This window comes from Rhea pennata, chromosome 9 (assembly GCF_028389875.1).
Source record: "Rhea pennata isolate bPtePen1 chromosome 9, bPtePen1.pri, whole genome shotgun sequence".
Taxonomy (NCBI): Eukaryota; Metazoa; Chordata; class Aves; order Rheiformes; family Rheidae; genus Rhea; species Rhea pennata.
In genome coordinates this window covers 24,731,831-24,752,432 of record NC_084671.1, presented here as the reverse complement: position 1 = coordinate 24,752,432, position 20,602 = coordinate 24,731,831, and the positions used below count along the sequence as shown (strand labels likewise).

The following is a 20,602-nucleotide window of genomic DNA, read 5'->3' as shown; positions in this document are numbered from 1 at the left end:
TATGAATTCTGCCGAGCAACAGTTTTCCCTTTGAAGGCAGTTGTGCTTTTAAATCAGCATTCAGATATGCCACGGTTTGAAATGTGCCTCAGAAATCATCCTTCATAGGGATCTGTGCCTGCAGATAAGCTTGAAGAGTAAGGAGTTGGCTGCTCATGGTTGTGAATGACATGGCTGTGAGTGCAGTCAAGAATATAACTGACCCCTTGCTTGGTGTCCTTTATGTGTTGCTGTCCTGTCCAGGCAGATGTGAGAGAACAAGCTTTTGTAAAGGGGATGTGAAGGTCTGCATCTGGTTTAATGACCTTCTGCATCTGTAGGACCCCAGAACAGGTGCAGCCCTGCTGGGGTTTTACTGAGTTAAACTTTGATGGTGATGGTTTCAGGGAGTTGGAGATAACTGGAAGGAATTGCCTGCATTTGCTCCCTCCCACCATGCCTCAGCCATTGCCATCCCTCCCACAGCCCCTCACTCCAAATCAGGATGGAGAAGCTATCCTGTTCCTTTCCTCAGCCCCAACTCTTGTGCCATCTCCCACTGTGCCGGGCCAGAGCAGGGCACATGGGGTACAGGCATGTGCAGCTTCTTCTCACTGAGGAGAGCAGCAGACTAGGAGAACAGGTAGGCTCAGTTTTAATGCTGACTTCCTTTGCAACAGCATATGTAGACTGAAGAGAAAAATACAGTTACAGACTTCCCTGTTGAGGCTGAGTATCCAAGGGTTATGTTTTACAGCAAGAAGGATCTTGGGAAAGAACCAATAGCTAAAATACATTTTAATTTATTAAATTAACTTCCAGTCCATTTGGTAAAATACAAGCTTAAATTACTGGTTTGTTCACATCTGTTTTTTCTCTCGTTTAGAAATGCAGTGAATTAAGAGGACAAACTGAATAGGCAATAGGTGTTTTTCTGCTGTTGTTAAAGTCCAGGATTGAAATGAACTGATATGGTTTGAATGAAACTCTTAAAAACATTATACAGAGATTAATCGAGCAAATTGAATTCTTTTTTAGAAATATCTATCATGCAAAACCTTTTGTGCAGTTTGAATGTTTCAAATGAATTTCCTGAAAAATGAATCTCCCCAAGCAATGACTTTGGCAAGTACAGGTACTACTGTATATTCCTCTGGATTCAAATGAAAGGACAAGTGTGAGAAGTTCCATCCCTTGTCCCAGAAAACCCCAATTTACTGAGGATGTTACCTGTGCTTGTGCTTAGCCTTAAGTTTATAGGTCCTGTTTGAATAATTAGCAGAGGTGGCACCGTTTAAATCTTCACATAATGCAGTGAGAATATGTTCTCTGCATGAGTTTCAAGTACAATCCATATGCCAGCAGTTCAAAAATCGTTCTTACAGAAATTGCCAGCAAGGGATATGTGTTTGCAGAATTCCAGAAGTTCATTAAGTTTGCCTTTGACTTGAGCTAGAAGGTGGTAAAGGGGAAAATCCTCCTGTGTTGAAGTACATTTAATTACAAGTGAATTAATATTTGACCACTATTCAAGTTTGAGGATACAGTTTCCTTTCATTCTAGCAGACACATTTCAAACACACAAAATAAGTTTTTCTATTTCTTTTTTTTTCCCCAAATAGTTAGGAAAAACATTGTATAAGCAGAAGACTAATAATATTGCATAAGTCCTTGAGATAGAAATTCAAAACCTACTATAGGATGAACAAAGGCTAAAAAATGGTTTCTTAAAACACAAGTACTTCAGCAAAAGTTAAATCTACACCAATCTGAGAAAAAATAACTTTAGAATAATGACACTTCATATGATCTATCTTAGAAATGAAGGATGTCTTACATTCTACTTTTTTTAAGTTTCTAAGTAACATTCACTTCTGGTTGTTCTTAGCATTAACATTACCATTATCCAGGCAATAATTTAGGAATTTCAAGGCAATCTATCTTCCACCTTGCATATGCAAAGAGTTAACATTTATTAAAAGTATAAGCATATCCTTTTCATTAAAGGATCATAAGTTGCTTTAGCTAAAATCTATGTACAGTATTTACACTCAACCTAAGCACAGCTGTCCAGATTACACAGATATTTTAGATCTGCTCCTGAGGAGCCTGGTAGGTGTCTAGCTGACTCCATCCGTGCTATCATCTCTGAACAGAGTTGGTGCATTGTTGTCAGGGCTGTCTCCAGAAGTTCAGTCCCCTCTTGATTCTCTGTCAACTCTCCAATTTTGGAAATATTCAGCTTTCCAGCTTCCTATCTCAAAAAAAACCCAAGAAGCTCAGAAGTCAGCCAGACACTTCCTGTCTTTCACTGGCCTACTTTAGAGGTGCTGTTAAATAAGACTTTTTGGTTTTAATTGTCTATCCTGTTTGTATTTTCCCTCCCACCCTGTGCAGTTAAGCATAGAGATGTTCCCTGCAATACGGTCTTTGCTGCCCAAAGTCAATCTCCTAATGTGATACCAGCTGGCATAGTAATGAACCTGTTTCTATGAAAATCTAGGTCATTCCTTGCAGTGTGTTTTGCCAGTTCTGAATCAAGTGCTTTGCAATTTGTGTGTTAACAGAAAGTGTGTGTACATATCATTAATCACTGGAGCTGCTTTTGATAATACTTATTCTTTGATCTTAATATTCCTCATGAAAATTGCATAGTGATACATCTTAACAAACAGCCCATGCTGAAGCTGCCTGTATGTGAACGAGGTCCAGGTTCAGACGTTGAGGATCCGCGACGGTGCCTGGAAAACAGCAGAAGGATTGGGAGAGAATTTGGTCTTCACCTCTGGAATCTAGTGGGGTGAGTGGGGGCAGGAGAGGAAGGGAAAAATGTTAGTGCAACACAGGGTGCAACTCTAGTGTGAATTCTAGTGAGTCTAGACCATTTTGCCTCTGCTCTGCCCTGCCCTGTAATATGCTATTACCTGGTAAGTGTTAGCTCTTAACTGGGCATAGTTAAGATTGATCTAAGCTTACAGGATGATTCAAGGGCAGATGTGTAATGCTTGGCCACAGAGAAGTGATTTTGTTAGAACCAGGCCCTTGGACCTTAAGGTGTGTGCTGTGACAGGAAGATAACCATGGCTGGACATTTCCTTGGCAGGAGGTGGCCATGAGCCAACCTGAGGAAGACAAACAGCCGACCTCCTCACAAATCCACACAGGCATGTACTCTACAAACATCTGAACAAATTCACCCCTGGACACCTCTGGATTAAAATGAGAGGAGATGACCGTGATGTTTGTCTGGTGTACGGTCTTAATCTTTTGGAGAACGCCATTGAGATTATGTCAAAATGCTTCAGTCTTTTGCTTTAAGGAGCCATGAGCATGTTACGTGTATTGCAAATGTGGAGACTTGGAGTATCCAAAGGAAAAAGAGAACAGTATCGAGTTCTGGCTGTGATAAATTGTGAAACTGAAATGTTTCTGATATGGATATAAACTCCTCAAATCTGGAGAAAAAAGGGAGAGATAACAAATATGACTTCATGATACTTGTGACCAAAATTCTCATTGAGGTCTATGGAGACAGAATTTCACCCAAAATGTAGCTGTTGTGACTGTACTGAAGTGGGAGGGACACCTGAACACTTTTGTCTCTTCCCTAATTCTAAAAGCCCAAAGGATTTGAAACAGAAGTATAGTTATTTATGCATCCAGCACAGGACCCTGGATGAATCTGGCCATAAAACGTAAAGTGGTGGTAAGCTTTGCTTCATGCCAAGTACTTTGATGGCACTACCTGAGTAGAGAAAGAAGAACAAGACCAAAAAACAAGAGTGTCTAGGACAAAGGAAAATAGCTATTGATCTGTTTTTAGTTGTTGTGTTTATTTTTTCTGCTTCTCTGGGGATATACTGAGGAACAAGAGTAGCATCACAAACAAAGTCTGTGTAGTGCTCAGTAACTGGGGAAAAATCAGCATTCCGAATCTTGCATGCAGTCAGGCAGAGCAGAACATAAAACTGACTTCTCAGGTGTCTATCAAATCCATGGGCTTCAGGCAAGAGGGAAAATCCAGATGGTCGCGTGTCAACCAGGTATTTCAGACAGTCTCACTTCTGTTTGAGCTGGTGATTCCCCAGCCTCATCTCCATCCTAAACTACACTTTACATTTGCTGACTGTGCTAGAAAGGCCCCAGTGGGACACCTGGGGCCTTTGCTTACATAGTCTACAGTATTGTATCTTTAGTAATATGTATTTGTCTCTGGGATTCCAGCTTTCTTTTTCATTTTGTAAGGAACTGGGATAGGGGCTCTGATGGGTTCATCTAGGACCCTTTCCTTGTGAGCCTGTCTGTAACATTGAAAGCAGAGGAGGGGAGTGTATCTTTCAGGCAGCACTATGCATCTTGGCCCGTTGGTGGCACTATATTCTTCCCTGGACGACTTGGCAGGCCAGTGCTGTCTGACTGGCGTTTCCCATTACTACCATCTTGCTATCTGTCTCTGCTTTGTCCCTCTTCCTGCAGGTCTGAAGGTCTCAGGCCAGAGAGCCTGAGACATTATTTTGCCCCTTTAGAGTCCTAACCCTTTTGTCCTTATTGCTGCACCTCAGAAAATATCCCAGGTTATTCAGAGCAAAGAGGCAGTTTTGATAGGATTTGCAAATTCTCTCTCGCTTTGCCTTAGGCCGTTGTCCCCCATTTAATTGAGTTGGATACATTCATTGTATGCTTTGTCACAGCTCTGAGCCAGCAATCCTCTGTGGAGGAGGCATTTGGCTGTCTGCTGACTAAACATCTCTTCCTCATCTCCTCCAAGGCAAAGATTTACTTTTTACAAATGGCTCTGGAGTAACTGCTGTTATCTCTAATGGTACCACGCAATGCAGTTGGGTAATTCTGCCCTGGCCATGCTCTGCTTTCACAGAATGGTTGAGGTTGGAAGGGACCTCTGCAGATCATCTAGTCCAGTGGCCCCCAAGTCAGTTAATGTAGTCTGTGATCAGCTTTTGCAGCTGTTTGTGAAGCATAGTTCTCTTTGGTGGCCTAATGCAAAAAGCTGCTAAATTAGGGCCTTGTCTGTGTGTAGTCTTTTCTTCATTAGTCGGACACTGAGTATTTGGGGTCCCATCAGGGAAAATGCTGAGCAGAGAGAATGTTTTCTCATAGATTTTACAATAATGCTTAGGTTTGTTTGGCCAACAAGAAAACATCTCATGCTGGTATGGAAAGTCATAGAAACTCACAGGAAAAGCTTAAGGAAGTCTAATAGGCCTGAGTGCACTTTCTATAGCTATATTCTGCTTGATGATGGTAGAGATGGAAGCTTCTCCCCTTCCCATAGCATAGGAATGTTGTGCTGTTTGGGTGGGTGGAGTTTTTTAGGCAACAATATGCAGACATTTCCAATCAAGCATTTATCGGTGGTTAATACTAACTTTGAAGGTCTAAGTCTCCCACTACAGCCCTAAACTTAGCAGAAGACAGAAGTAGCACAGACTGCATTCTCAGTATGTACAGAGGGTGTTAAATAGACCTTACACAAAGATATATAATGACACACACCTTGTACATAAGGTATCCAATTGTGGGAATCGCAAATCTTGAACTGCCCGACTTTCATGCAGTTTAAAATCTTGGTCTCAGGGTTGAATTATGTTAAGTTACGATAAAACATTTTCTAGCATGTCTCTCTGAAAGCAAGGGATGGCCACATTACCTAATAGACAATGAGGAAAGAGCGGTCAATGAGAACATGGCTTTATTCTACACACGCCACACTGGTTAACAAATGAGGAGTTGCTAATGCATGTTTTGGGCTTTACCCACACAGACATTGAGATTTTAAGAAGTGATAATTACCTTAAAATCTGCTTTATAGCTTGTCTCTTGAACAAAATGTTCTTCTGGGATAATGAAGCCTTGCTTTGTCTTTATAGGTTTGGATGGTTTTGCTCCAGTCCATGGGCGATATTCTTGCCTGAAACAAGATTGTCAAGACAAAAGAAGCCATAATATGCAATACACAGGGAAATAGTATTTCTGTTCAGAATGGGGGCAAACCCAAAAGGCAAAACTAGATAGAATCAGTTCACAATATTGAACTCATCTGAGGCTAACCATTTTAGAATAAAAGAGGAAATGAGCCTAGAGAGCTGCTTCTCTTCGAAAGCCCAGAAAGTGGGCTAAGTGACAACTTAGCCAGAAATGCATCAGAAGGAAGGCCCCATCTCAACTGGCAGATGCTTCAACTGTTATTTTCCTTCACATAGGGGTAAGTGCTTTTGTTTTGCATGATAATGTTTGAGAAAATGATGCTTAGGTGACTGTTACTTTGAGTAGTGATACCTGGAAAAATGGGTACAGAGACTTCCCACTTGGAAAGATGCATGTTTCAATAATGCTGAAAAGCAGCATGCCAGAGTGTGGCTTAGCTAGGCTGTTGGTGTCCTCCTGTAGCCTTCACTCTGCTTGTCTGTCCCTTCTGTGACAGATAGGCCACACCAGTGCCCTTCTAAATAGGACTCTGAGTGCCGTAGTAATATTTGCTCTTTCAGGAGAGGACAGAAGTCTGCTCTGTTTGTATGTGTGTCTGGTAACCAATTCAGGCGGCTTTTCTAGCAAAAGGTTGGTCTGTGTGAGAAGGTTAGCCAAGCTGTGACTTTACGGCATGATAACTTCTCCACAGTAACTCCTGCAGCTTGGCTGAATATTTTCAAACAGTCATGTTAGCATGGTTTAAGCTGTGCGCACCACATGGCTGAGAGTGGAAGACCACCCTTGTTCCTTTATGTTGTTAAGCAAACTCACTGAGTTTGTGCTGACCACCTTCAATGACGCTATAAGCTGTTTCATAGAGCAGAAAGTTGGCACAGGCAGGCAGTGACTGAAGGGAATGGTAGCTTTTTTAAGCGTATGCACTGAATCTGTAAGTATGCCGTATGAGAAATGTCACACTCTTAGTTAAAGACGTAAAGTAACTTGTCCTTTCTTTCTTTTTTCTTTTTTTTTTTTTATATGTTAGAAACCTCTGTAAGAGGTGTTTAGTGGCTAGTATCTAGTAAACTTTATGTTTACACTTAGCATGTATAAAAACACAGAATGGTTGAGATCGAAAGGGACCTCTGGAGATCATCTAGTCCAACCTCCCTGCTCAGCAGGGTCACCTAGACCATGTTAGGGTTGCATCCAGGCAGGCCTTGAATATCTCCAGAGAAAGAGATTCCACAACCTCTCTGGGCAACCTGCTGCAGTGCTAAAAAAATAGTAACTCCATAAAAATAAAAATAGTAACTCCACTTTATCAGTCCATTATAGACAAGATCAAAGGTAAGACTGGGTCATGAGCCACATTCAGGCTAGAGAAATAGGCTGTTTTAATTTGCTAAGCTTAGCTTTGATCACAGCCTTTCTAGTTTTCATTTTTTCTAAATATTATTTACCATTTTGATAGTAGCTGAAAACTCCTCTTTAAAACTCTTAGTAGTTAAAGTATGTAAATGTGGAATATTTTTTAGAATGTGTGGTTTGATTTTGGTCTTTTTAGTATGTTGTTAAAACATCCACTGCGTTATGGATTGATTGATTGATTTCTAAACATAGGTTCAGCCTTAAAATGCTATCTCTTTCCTCATTTGATTTATAGATGCAGGGTGCAGCCCTGGAGCGTCTAACACAGAAACCAGAAATAGAAAAAAAAAATTAAGTGATTGTTTCTTTAATGAATTATCTGCCCACACCATTTTCTGGTTAAGGCGGATGAGTGCCAGCGCAGGAGCCCACAGCCAAGGCTAGATAGCAGCTTGTCAGCTGACGTGGTGGCAAAGTAAGTTCTTAAATCTACTCTGGATTAGTAACGGATGTTGCTCAATAGCGGAGCTTCCTGCAAAAAAGCAAAAACAGACCCCCATTAGGGCTGTCCATGCATACTGCAAATTTTGTCTGTAATTGGATTGCCTTTCACCTGCTCTGTGTCTTGCTTTGCAAACTTGCTCAAGCAGTAGGTGAGTGTGTGGCTGGCTCTTCTGGTGGCTGGTGGTTCTGTTACTGTTCTATAGCACCTGGGGGTACAGAAGTACCTTGCAGAAAGGCAACCTTGCAGAGGGGAATCCCAGATGTGAATTAAATTTGAGCTCTGCTCTGCAGCCAAAGGGAGGACATCCAGCTGCTGGGCAAAATACCAGCTAAATGGTACAAAGCCCTTATTTACATCCCAGCAGTTTCCAGGCACTTGAACCTGCTGTTCCATATAAAGCTGGCTTGCCTTAAGGATATTGATGGTATTGTTTCTTAACTATTTATCCTTGTGACTGCTGGTCTCCCTGCTGTATTACACTGAAACAGAGTATGTCCCTAGTCTTTCAATGAATGACTGTGCTGCCTGTCTCCACAACCAGCTCTGTCTCATTGCTTGGTAACAGATCATTTGCTGATTCTGAGGACCCCCAAATGCTGGCTTTTGGATCATAGGACTCTCATGTTGGCTGGAAGCCAAATTGTCTTCCTCTCTGCCTGGATAGCCAAAACTGTTTGAAACACCTACGTGCAATGGGGAAATGCTGTGCCTTCACTCATAGAAACAGCCGTGTGAGGGCAAATACAGTCATGGCTGAGACTCACAGAAGCCTTTCTTAGCTGGACCCCAGATTTCCCCCTGGAGAAACTCAGAACCCTCAGAAGGGAGAGCTGGGTGAAATGGGGATGAATTGTTCCTTCTGGGACCTGAGGGACTTAATTAAATAAATAAAAGGGGGGGAGAAATGAAAATGATCCTAGACAACATTTGGTCCAGAAAATACAGCTAACAGCTCTACCTTCCAGCTTGCAGGATACAAACATTCATCTGCAGCTGAATAGCTAAGAGTTAAAAGGAGTGAGAAGACAAATGCTGGCTCTCTAACTTGACTAGAAATTAGTCATAGAGTAACAAATGAAATCAAAATGTGTCTGAGCATTCAGCCTACTTGGAGGCAGGGGAGGAGGAACGATCTAATTTCTAATGTTACTCTGTTAATTTAAGGCTCTGTTGAGATTTAGTGACTTGTCTCCTTGGTTGTGCTCCCTGGTGCAGTGTTTGAGAAAGCCAGAGTGTCAGAACCAGCTCAGCTGCATGTTGCTTCTTCCCTGCTTTGACCACCATGAATGATGCCTTGTCCAAGACCATACTAGTAACAGAGTTAATACCCAGAGAACAACACAGAGAGGAAATTACAAAAGCAGGATGGAGAGGGGGAGAGCCCTAAGCAGTTTGACTCCCTGCTTCAGCTGCTACTGAAGATGAACATGAGACTTGCTGCTGCTGCAGACAATCATCTTCCTCCTCCCACTGTACCTCTCTTCCTCCTCCCCTCTTCCCTAATAGCAGCAGTTGTCAGATTTAAGGGGCACTAGCCTAGAGCAGCAGTGAGACTTAAACTCTTGTTTTTGAAAGGGTCACACAGTACAACATGAAACCCCTTGTTCTGGGCTGACCCACCAGCCTGCCCCTGCAAGTGTGCAGGAGTGTTTTAGGGTAGAAGGTGCAGCCCCCGCAGGCAGGGCTGGAGGTGAAAGAAAAAACAAAAAAGGGACTTCTGAGCTGTAGAGATCCAAAGGGCTCCTCAGAGGTTGTAATGGTGCTGCTTCACCTCTGACTTGCTACAGAATCAATATTAAGAAGGTATTGGTAGCTAACTGTGTAAGTTTTCTGTGGAACTGCTTTGATCGCATAAATCACTGATTTGTCAGTCATTGCTCTTTCTCCTAATTGGTTAATAGAGCCTGGGGAACAGAATTTCTTCTCTTCTAAGGTGTCAGGATATGAGCTGTCTAGGAGGGAAGGTATGAATAAGTGCACTCTGGAGAGCTGAAAGGCTTATGGCCTGCTGGGACAGTTTAACCCCATAGCAGTAACTGGAAACCAAGTAAGTGGCAGTAGAGTTAGTGTATACTGTAAACAATAACAACAAAAAAGTCATTGGATTGTTATTATTACCAGAAGGTTAATACAAAGCCTAACTTGGAAGAGAACTGTTTAAATTAAATAATAGTTATGTGCCATTTCCATCTTTTGGGTGAGCAGGACTACTTGTACTCTTAGGTCTGTTGGGCAGCTTTTTTCATATATGAGATAGAAAGGTTGCTTTTAAATGAGTTGATTCTTTTTCCTTGCATTGAGAGGCTGCTCTGATGTGCTGTTTGTCCATGCTATGAGGATTTAAACCACCTGAAAACTTGTATTGTCATGACTTTGGCTCTCTGATCTGATCCTAACCAGTCATTCCAGCTGTAGAGCACCACCATGGGCTTTTGTTGCACCATTTCAGGTGCTTTTGTAGACAAAAGCAGCAGCTTCTACTAGAAGATCCCTATTGCAAAGGCATGTGGAAGGATACATCATTGTTAACTAGCGTGGCTGGACCTGGGAGAGCTGTCTCCTGCTTGCCACTGTGCCCCCTATGCAAGCTTCATCAGACATCAGTCCGTCCTTAGTAGCCCTACCTGCCTGGTCCAGGCTGAGCCACACTGGAGATATGGAGGCATACATTGGGTTCAGACCCATCTGAGACCATATAAAGGGCAAATGTGACAGAGCAGTGATGGTAACTCAACAGCTCCCTCACCCCTGCTGTCTGGCCTAGTAGTTTGCTCCATCAGAGCAAAGACTGCTGTGCTGTAGTGCCCTATGCCTTCCTGCCTGCCCAGGTCACTGGGCACTCAGCCAGCTGGCACTGCAATTATTCCAGACAAGGCAGCCTGTCAGATCGTGTGACGTGTTCTAGAAGTGATAGGTTCAGCTATGAGAAACTAGTTGGTCTTTGGGTTCCTTCAACATGCAGAGCAGCATTTTTGCTAGCTGCCTGCTGTAATCCACACTGCTAGGAGCTCAGGGATACGCAGCTGCTCAGGTGTTTGGTGTGCCACCCAAAGGTTTTCTGGCTTTGCGGAGAAAGTTGCCTGTGAAATCTTTTTGACTGAGATGGAGGGCATTTTTAATGTCACCATGTGGTGGGTGAGGAGGCAAAGGTAAGGGATGGAAATCAAACACAGAATGTGGTGTCTGCAGTGTTGGGAGCTGGCATTTCCAGGCAGATTTACCTTCAGCACTTGCAGAATTCCTTTGACCTGTAGTACACCACCAATGCCACTCACAGTTGGCGTTTTAATACCTAATTTTTATGTCATGGGTTGCTCTGCATGATTAATTATTGGTGGCATTTTGTATAACTGCATTAAAATTTTCTTTCTGGTTTAAGAAATACAGAAAAAACTCATTTTGTGTAGCTGAATACAACACTCCAAGTTACACTGCCTGAGCTAGTCTGCATTTATTCTTCCCCTGCCATCTTCATTGTAATATCTAGGCACTCCAGTGAGACTTAATAGGTATAAATAACATTGGTCGCACTCTCTCTTCAAAGGGAAAGTTGTATGCACAGTATAGGTGTTTCTATTGTTAAGATTTCCTTTTTGAAGGACACGCTATTGACCTCCTTTGGAGAAGGCAGAGTGAAGCGGAGTGCTTGGGATTCAGGGCAGAAGGTGGTGGGATCTGATATGTAACTCTGAGGAAACTCCTTGTGGCAGCTCAGCCAGGTTCCTAGCACAGATGTACCACTACCCTTTCAGTAGAGATGGTTTTGTTTTGCCAAAGCACAGCTGAAAGACCAGCGATTCTGTTTCAGATGATATGCTGAGTCTGTGCCACTGGGGATCTCAGAATGCAGAGATCTTGACTTGGCTGGAAATCCCACGAGAGGCCAGGATGAAGAGCAGAAGAGAGGCAGCCTGTGTTGGTGAGCATGTGTGCTGCAGCATTTTCTGCTAGCTGGAGTTTTCCTAAGGGCTGGTGGCTGCCTGCCTAGGTATATCACACTGCTGGAGTATAGAGGAGGTACAGCAAAGGTCTAACTAGATCAGGGCAACTCCTAGCCAACTGAAGGTGGCAAAAAACATGGGTCATGGATGCAGCAGTGAGAGCTTCCTGAGAGGAACAGACAGAAGCGCTCTTGGGTGATGGAGCAGTCAAACTGCTCCTTCTCTGAGATGCATCAGATAGAAATGGGATGCTGGAGGCCTTTCCAAGCCTTGGATGCATGAGCAAATTGTGCCCGTTCTTCTGTCCAGCCAGCAGAGCACAGTGTATGTCCATTCAGTGTAAGGAGAGGACTGGGGGGAAAGAAGTGGGGGTGGTGGAAGAAAAGATAGAGGGACAGAGGAAAGAGTTGAAGGGTAGAGAGATCAGCAAATAGGAGTTATAGAGGAGGAAAACAGAAGAAAAGTGAATGAAGTGTGATGTCTAAAGATCACTTGACAGCTGTGGCTCTCCGAGTGAGTCTCTTCCACTGGAAATTTTTAAGACCACACAGGATGAATCTAGCTTCTTCCTGTCTTGGTTCTCATCTGTAGCAAGGTCAAACAGTACTTGAAGCTGCTCATATTGCACAAGAGAGAAGCAGCAGCAAAAAACTGGGACTGAAAGACTGGGGAAAAAAAACCCTCAAGCCTCAAACCATTGCCTTGGGTTGAGGTCTTGGGGTTTGTCCCATTTGCAGACAGACTGGCGAGGAGCACATACCGTGTGTGAGCTAGCACCCTCTCATCTGTCAGAGAATTGTGTGAATGAGTGTGTAGGCAGGTCTCAAGGTCTTCATTTCTGTGATTATCCCCTTTCTCTCTTTCTTCTAATACAGGATTGGGTGCACTTTGAGTGGAGGAACTTCCTGCTAGCTTTATGCAACACCCTTGAATTGTTCTCTATTTTAATTCTGAAGGGAGATTCTCTCTTGAGCATCTATTCCCAAGTGCCCTTATTTTCTCTTCCCAAGTCTCTGTTCCTTTCTCCTCCAGCCGTTTCCCAGCCAGACTATGGGAAGTCTCTCTACAACAATCCCAGATTGCCTGCCCCAAGCAAACTTACATCTTAAATACCATAAAAGTCAGGGGCTTCAGTATTAATTTCCCCAAGCAGCAAGATACTTAAGTATGTAAAGATAACTTTAAGCCTTGATTATAAAAGCTTTACTTCCATTATTAAGGTTAAGCATGTGTTTAAATATCTTACTGGATCAAGGATGGAGCTCCTCACAGTGTTCTTAACCCTACTAGCTCAGGAATGTGCCATAATCCCATACAGTGCTGAACATGTGCGTAGGGACCTTTTTTCTTCCTTCCACACAGCTGAAATAAGATGCTTTTCAGTGTGAACTGGTCACCACAATTCACTTTGCCCTCCTGCAGAAGCAGTGTTTGAAGGTAGGTAAATAGTATAGACAGCAAAGCAATCTGCTCTGTGGCTGAATCCCATGGTTATGGAGGGGAGAGGGATGTCATCCCCCTTCGGTCTGTGATACCTGGTTTGGTGGGGAGGACCTCTCTGCAAGCATAGTGCCACAGAGCATGCTGAGTACTCACGCAGGAACGTGGGTTTTCAGCATCGCTAGCAGTGACATTAGCAGTAGCACATCGGGTGCTTAACCCTTTAAGTGACGTTAGCTCTTTCCATATCATTTTCTTTACATGAAAGCAACAAAACAAAACTGAAAAAGGCCATTTGTGTGACTGTACTCTGTGAGCAAGAAATGCTGCTGATCAGCACCCCCAATTTGGTCTGCTTACTTTCTGTGCCTCCGCCCCCTTGGTCTGCTAGCACAAGCCAGGTACACTTGAACACCTGCTCAAAGCATTTCATTGCAGAAACAGCAATCACTGAACCTTGAACAGGGCTTTTTCTCTGCACTAGGCCAGCCCTGGCAGAGGGGCTGTGGCTCCATCTCTGTTGTCTTCTAATAAAACAAGAAGAATGTGACACCCAACGAACAGTCACTAGGGGACAGCTGGCAGATGGCTGCTGAGGGCACCAACTTCTCTCATCCACCACAGAATGGAGGTAAGAACCAGGAAGCCTCCTCTTTTTTTTTTTTTTTTTTTTCCTCTCTCTCTCTCTCTCTCTTTTTTTTTTTTTTTCCTCCCCCTAGAACACCTGCTAAATGCATTCAAACTTAGTACTACAGCTGATGGTGTGCAAATCGCTACTGTGTCAGAAGTAGGTAGTACTTGTGACTTGCTGCTGAAAGGGAAAAGCTGCTACCATGACCCTGAAGGGCAAGACCTTCAGGGAGGGCAGGCAGGGTTGCTCTGAGCTCCCTGCTCCTTGTCTTTCAGTGCTAGTAAGGTGTAATCTACTGCAACGCTGCAGCAGTCCCTGGGATCTTTTCGCAATGGGAGCACATCCCAGTTTTTCCTTCTTTGTGCAGTTTGTATTGATCTGACTTGGTCTGTGTAGCTGAACTTCCCCCATAGAGACCAATTAGCCTTTGACTTCATTCAGAGTCTAGCAGAACTCCAAATGAATGGAGGCAGCTGAACGCCTGCAAAGGGGCCCTGCCCTCAGGGCTGTCCTACCTGCTCAGTGCAGGATCTCTAACTCTTGTAACACCCAAAGAGGCAGAACCTACCCAAAGGTCTCCCCTAGAAAAGAAACAGGAGGACCAGACCAAGAACTAGAGTGTTTTCCATACCTAAGCCCCTCTAGTGAGCTGCCCTACCACCACTGGTCTCCGCTGCGGTGCAGGCACGTCGTCCCTTTCCCCTCAGTGCTTTAGGGCATTACCTAATTCGCCCAACCTCCTCCTCAAGAGCCAGCACCGTCCAGCTGCCTCCTCTCAGGCCAACCCCGGCAGGCTAGGCCCACACCTGCTAACCCTCCCCTCTAGCAGAAAACATGCCTTTGCTCTACCTGCACTACAGCTGATTTGCCTTTTTTACTTGCTCAGCAGCTGCCTTACCCACTGGCAGGGCCAGGTGGGTCAGCTTTTCCCTGATTAGTACCTACAAGAATCAGGGCAGGTTTTTGTTGCTGGAGGTTGGTGAAGGTGGTGGTTATGCATGGCTGCTAAGGACCCTGCTAAAGAGCAAGGAGGATCTTTCTGGCTTTTGTCAAGCAGGAAGATGAAGAAAACCTAGTGCTGCTGTTCACCTATTGCCTGAAGATGAGGTAGATGTTTACAGACTGGGACGCTGCACAGTGAGGTATGAGGGAGGGAGGGAGGACTGTAATGTGGTATCATTAGTGAAAATATTCTTGTGGCTGTTGGTCTGTGACTTGTAAAAGGTGGCTCCCCTCTTCTCAGCCTCGAATGAGGAGCTTTTCCAGCACTAATAGGATGTTTTTGTGTCATAAGCATGGTTTAAATTACCAAATAAAAACTCAGCACCCTAAGTGTTGCAAGAGAGTAACCCTGCCAAGTACTAGCCACTTCGATCCTGTTTAACCTTGTTTAGAAAAGGAAAAAGCAACTAACGTGTATCAAAGCAGACTTCTGCTCTGGGAAGCTATTGTGGATGTTATTTTTGCTGCTTGTTGTGACTCCTGTGACTTAGTCTAGAACGTGTTCAGCTGCTTTCAGCCGTGTGGGGGTTTCTTAAACTGAGCAAATGGAAGATGTTGTGCTAGATGATAATTCAGAGAAACTGTGGGAATTACTGGAGTGAGGCAAAGGTGGTTTCAGCTGTGTAGGCCTAAACTAGCAGACTAATGCTCTAGCTGCTGTTTTAGGTATGCCTGCCTACGTTAGTTATAGTGTGTAACCTTCCAACAGCTTAAATGTGTTATGTGAGGAGTTCATGCTGGTGTAGCTGGCCTTGCTCATGCCTCTGCCTTCAGTGCACAGAGTTCCCACACACAGGCCGTGATGAGTTCTTGGACAACTTGGCTTCTTATTTTTCCTAAAACTTCTGTTTTGATTTGCTGGCTGGTATCTCACCCTCACCATGTGCTTCATCTGTGAAATTGTTGCGCTTTTGTTGGAGTTGTGAGCCCTGTGCAAGAACAGAGTAGTCGGAGGGAAGGAGGGTGTGAAAAGTGGCTCTTCTCTGACAGAAGCTGTGATTCTAATGAATGTTTAATGTGCCCCTGGCTTGGGGTCGGACTGACGAAGCAGGGGGAGGTTTAAACAACAGTCTGAAGATGGATATGTTTCGGAAAGATCAGCCTTGCTATTGCTGTTTTAGACAGGTTTCTCTTTTGAAGCCTTACAAGGCACTTCTTCCACCACTTCAAAACTCAGAAGCACTTTTCCTCAACAGTAATCTGTGAGACATGTCAAAGAATAAAGTATTGCATAGATTCAAATACTGCACAGTTGCCATTTTCATAGACAATATGTAGCTGCATTTGTATCAGTGCATTTGCATCATTGTAGCCTGTGCTCACATGTAGGATTATAACCCTTCCCAGGGACCCTGTGTTTTTTTTCTTAAAAGCTCTTTGATAAATAATCTGATGAATGGCAATTACAAAGGGAAATGTGTCCTAGGTGCATAATAGATCATTAAGGTCTAAATACTTGCGATTCTACTAGAATAAGATTAATTATACTGTCAATATGCTTAATAGTTGTATTACCATTATTATTAGGGAGCATTGATGCAATATTTAGTATTGACCACACAGCAGCTCAAATCCCCTTTCTCCCCGGGGTGCATATGAATGAGAATTAATGAGAATCATGGCTGAATTTGGGTGCATCCAGCCTTATTGCTTATTCCAGAAAACAAGCATTTATAATTGGTCATAGTGATCAAAGGGAAAAGAAGGCATCAATAACAAAAAAAAAATCAATCAATTTAAAAAGCCCTCTAGGAGAGGTAGATTGTGATACTTAATTTTCCCCCTACACGTTATTGTCGTTACCAGTTTAGACTGCATCTTTTTGGGGTATGTCCCAGCTGTCTTCATGTCTGCCTGAGCTTTGAGCCATATTTGGCTCACCTTGGATGTGGCATCCCAGGTGTTTACAGTAATGCAATTATGGCACGCACAGATTTGGGGACTATGGTTCAGTGCAACTTCTGATGAGTGCAGCTGGCTGTAGAAATTGCTGCGCCTTCCCAAAGCGGGTGCTTGGAGCATTGCCCTGCTTTGGAGGCAGCATGGGTCCTGTGCAAGGGCTTGCTCCCGTATCCTCTATTCTAAAGCGTCGAGAGCTAGAAAATGCTCGCAGGCTCAGCCGGCCGTTTTGGCAGATGCTACGCGTGCTCTAGACATGCAAAGCTGCACAGGCCGAAACGGTGCTCCGCTAAGGGGGGTACCGCTGGCAGAAGGGACGCTTTTAACGACGGCGCTTTCAAAAGCGAGTGCAGCCGCTGGGGCAGAGGGGTTTAGCCCGGTGCCCGGCTCGCCTCCCCCTCCCCCCCCCCCCCCCCCCCGCCGCCCTTTGCGGTCGTTTCCGAGCACCCCTGGGCCGGGCCGGGCCGGGCCGCGCGCGGTCGCGGGGAGCCGGGCGCCGCCGTTACCTGTACGAGGTGGTGTGGGCGCCGTCCGCCCGCGAGCGGGGCCAGAGCTGCGGGAAGCCGCTGTGCCTGCTGCCGCCCGGCCTCCCCTCCGCGTCCCCGGCGGGCAGGACGTAGACGGAGCTGCCGGGGGCGGCGGCCCCGTTCCTCCTGCAGTCGCCGCCGGAGCCGATCCAGGGGAAAGCGTCTCTCCTCTGGACCGGCCAGGCTCTGAAGTCCTGCCGGTACTGGGTCTCCGCCGCGAAGGGCTCGGCGGCGGCGGCGCCCGCAGCGCCGGCCGGGCCCTTCCTGCGGGCGCCCCCGTCGCCCGAGCCCCTGCGGGCGGCGGGGGCGCGGGGGGCGGCGGGCAGCCGGCCGCCGGCCCGCGGGGGGCTCCCAGCCGCTGCGCCGCGCGGGGGGCCGCCGCCGCCCTCCTGCTCCTCTATGTCCGAGTAGTTGTGGATGGTGAGCGGCACGGAGAGGTCGGACTTGTCCAGCTGGCTCCAGAAGCGGGCCAGGCAGCACACGCGGCTGATGCAGGGCCAGGCCATGGCCCGGCCGCGGAGCGGCGCCGGCCGTGCGGCAGCGGCCGCGCTAGCGCGGGTCCCTCCTCCCGCCGCCCCCTCCGGGCTGGCGGCCGCCGCGCGTCACCCCGGGCCGCCCGCGCCTGGCGCGGCCGCCGGCGGCAGCCGCTGCCCGGGCGGCAGCAGCAGCGCTGCGGCCGGCGGAGGCGCCCGCCCCGGGCGATGGACGCGTTAGGGCCGCCCCGCGCCCGGACGGGCCGGTGCGGCCGCCAGGCACGGCCCCCCCGGGCGAGGAGCGGGGCTGCCTCCCCGGCCGGCGGCGCTGCGTGGCGGCGGCTCAGAGCGGGTGCTGCCGCCTGGGATCGGGGGGGCGGCGGGCGCGCACGGACCGAGCCATCCGGGCCCGCCGAAAAGCTGTGCGGCGTTAATGCAGAGCTTCTGATAGCTGAGTACCATAATACACTGACCTCCTGGCTTATGTGAACGGTTTAATATGCTTTTTGGTGCTACTAACTCAGAAAAGTCGAAGCATCTATTATTCTTTTAATAAGATACAGTCTCTAGCAGGCAGTAAATTATATGCAAACCGCATCTTTTCTTGCACATTTAGGTTCAAAGCCAGACAGTTCTGGTAGAAACTGCTGAAGCTGATGGAATTATATCAGAGGCTGTGTTATATCTGGCTATTCTGACATCTTATGTAATAAGTGGCTACAGGCCGCAATACCAGCCTACAATTCCTGATTCAGTGCGATATCAAGAAAGAGCCTGAATCTAATGGCAGGTTACCAAAATAAAACATGAATAAAAAATGAAAAACTGAGGTGCCATTTATTAGAAAAATCATGTTTTAAAAGCTACCTAGACAGGTACCTCATTTTAGAAAGTAATGATCTAGTTACGTGGTTGGTTGTTACCTGTTGAGGTCTAATAAGAAATTATGCAGTGAAACTGAGGAAACTTAACATTTACTGCTTTAGTTCAGCTAAGTAGTTGTTCTCTGTATTGTGCTGGCAGCTTAAACGTCAATCGAGATTTGGGCCTGATTCTGGTCGGGAGGAGAGGTAGAAATGTGGGTGTGGACTTACTCAGATGTGCGCCTTCAGTGTTTCGCCTCTCTTCCAAGCGCAGCTAACGGTGGTTGTAAAGAAAATCCTTCACAGGTGATCATGCCGTAAATATGATTTGTCACTTGCTAGTAGAACTAGCAGTTGCGATCCTGCCCCCTGCACTTGTCCAGTTAGGGCAAGAAGACTCATAAATCTGAGAGAGTCCTGGCTATGAGATGCAAGAAGTTAAATTTCATTTGTGGCCTGAAAACTCTACAAACATCTTTTAGGAATATGCAGGGAGCCACATCTTAATCAGTTTTCTGATTTTTTTTTTTTTTTCTGGAACTAGTCTGCTTTGTTTAGTAACCTATTAAATAAACAGCTTTTGAGTCAAAGGCAGGTCGCTTTATCTTGGTAAAAGAAATGGAATTTACAGTTATCAGAAAAAACAGGACATCCTTTTTTTGTCATCTGTTTTCACTGGCACACTACAAATGATGCTCTGATCCTTGTTTCTGGGCCTGACTTAGCAAAATACATCAGAGAACAAATCAGCGTCTCTGCTGTCACTGTGCCTGCCACTTCCTAGTACTGAGCTCAGCCTTGACACTGCATCTCGGAGCCCACCTACAGCACCAGCGAGGGCTGCGAGCGGCTGCTCAGCACAGCTTGTTAGAGGAAATTGGCCCAAAGGGCACCTCGGACAGGGGAACCAGAAGAGGCTGGATGAGATTAGAAAGTTGACTGCATTTAGAAGAGATCTATCATGATTAAAAGGGACTGGGGCGGGGGAAATACTGCAACTGTAGGACAAAGACAAGCTGTCAAATCAGAAAGCAAAACAGCTGCTGCTGCCAGGAGTGGGGGCTGGGTACTTGAACAGTTTGTTCTAATATTAAAAGGAGATTTTAGTAGAACAGATCATCCACACAAGCAAAACACTCCTGAAACATGGCAAGGCCATGGCAGATTTTCTCAAAGCTTTTGAAAAGGTATCAACAATTGTGTTTCTACGTGATTAGCTATGACTTTATACTTACTGCTATTGTATTGTTTTCCTATGTAAACACTGGCTGATGTCTCTGCCAAGCATCCACATAATTATCACATTGTATTTTTATTCACAATAATAAGCCCTTTGAGGAAAGGGGGGGAAAAAGTCTTTCCTTGTTTTTGCACTCTTGTAATTTGTCTTTCAAAGGTGTGACTGAATAATACATTAGCCAATACTGATGCCAAGTTCTGAAAGAAGGACATTTGTTTGCCAGAAAGGTATTTCACTTACTGTAGTGAGCTATCATAATTCCAAGCCCTTCTTTCTCTGCCTGGATTGAGTATTGACTCCCCCATTGCAGTGTGAGAGTAGTTTTGGACCATAAAAGCTGGATTCCCACTGGCAAGCAATGCTGCAGAAGACTTAGGTGCAAAATGACTTAAAAATCACTGCTTGACCATGTGAACATTTTTGTACCACTTTACACTTGTTAAATGTGTCCAGGGTTTCTACAAACATGAAAGATCTGGATACTGGACAATTTTTGGACAGCTGAGTGCTGTTCACCCTAATCTTAGGGTGATACCTGAACATGAGACCCTCTGACCACAGCCACTGACTGCACGAACCATTGCTTCTGAGTATCTCTTGACACTCCCAGGATTTCAGGAGCTTTGAGCCCCTGTAACACTGAGAATCCAAAGGAAATGCAGATACTTTGCCTTTGAAGAATGTGCTGGAAAATGTCTCTGTGCTCTCTGCATCTTCCTGCAAGCTGAAGGAGTACAGCAGTATCATACTGCCTTAGCAAGTCCAAAAGACCATAAGAGTTGGGCCCCAGGCTCAGCAAGTGA

General features: G+C 45.5%; 1 protein-coding gene across 4 annotated transcripts; it reads right to left on the bottom strand.

The window, feature by feature from the left end:
• Positions 1-766: 766 nt before the first annotated feature.
• On the bottom strand, positions 767-17,786 carry MAP6D1 (MAP6 domain containing 1). 4 transcript variants are annotated; one of them, XR_009959265.1, is made up of 4 exons: positions 17,203-17,786; positions 5,791-5,908; positions 5,494-5,647; positions 2,146-2,720 (listed from the first exon to the last, which is right to left on the bottom strand). XR_009959265.1 is itself a non-coding variant. In XM_062582659.1 (3 exons), the coding sequence occupies exons 1-3, from the start codon at positions 17,727-17,729 to the stop codon at positions 2,036-2,038; spliced, it is 843 nt and encodes a 280-aa protein (XP_062438643.1). In that variant the 5' UTR covers positions 17,730-17,786; the 3' UTR covers positions 767-2,035. The 4 variants fall into 4 exon arrangements, 2 of the variants coding, with proteins under 2 accessions (XP_062438643.1, XP_062438644.1); XR_009959266.1 differs by lacking the exon at positions 2,146-2,720 and adding an exon at positions 3,658-3,979; XM_062582659.1 differs by lacking the exon at positions 5,494-5,647 and having other exon boundaries at positions 767-2,233.
• Between the last annotated feature and the right edge of the window lie 2,816 nt (positions 17,787-20,602).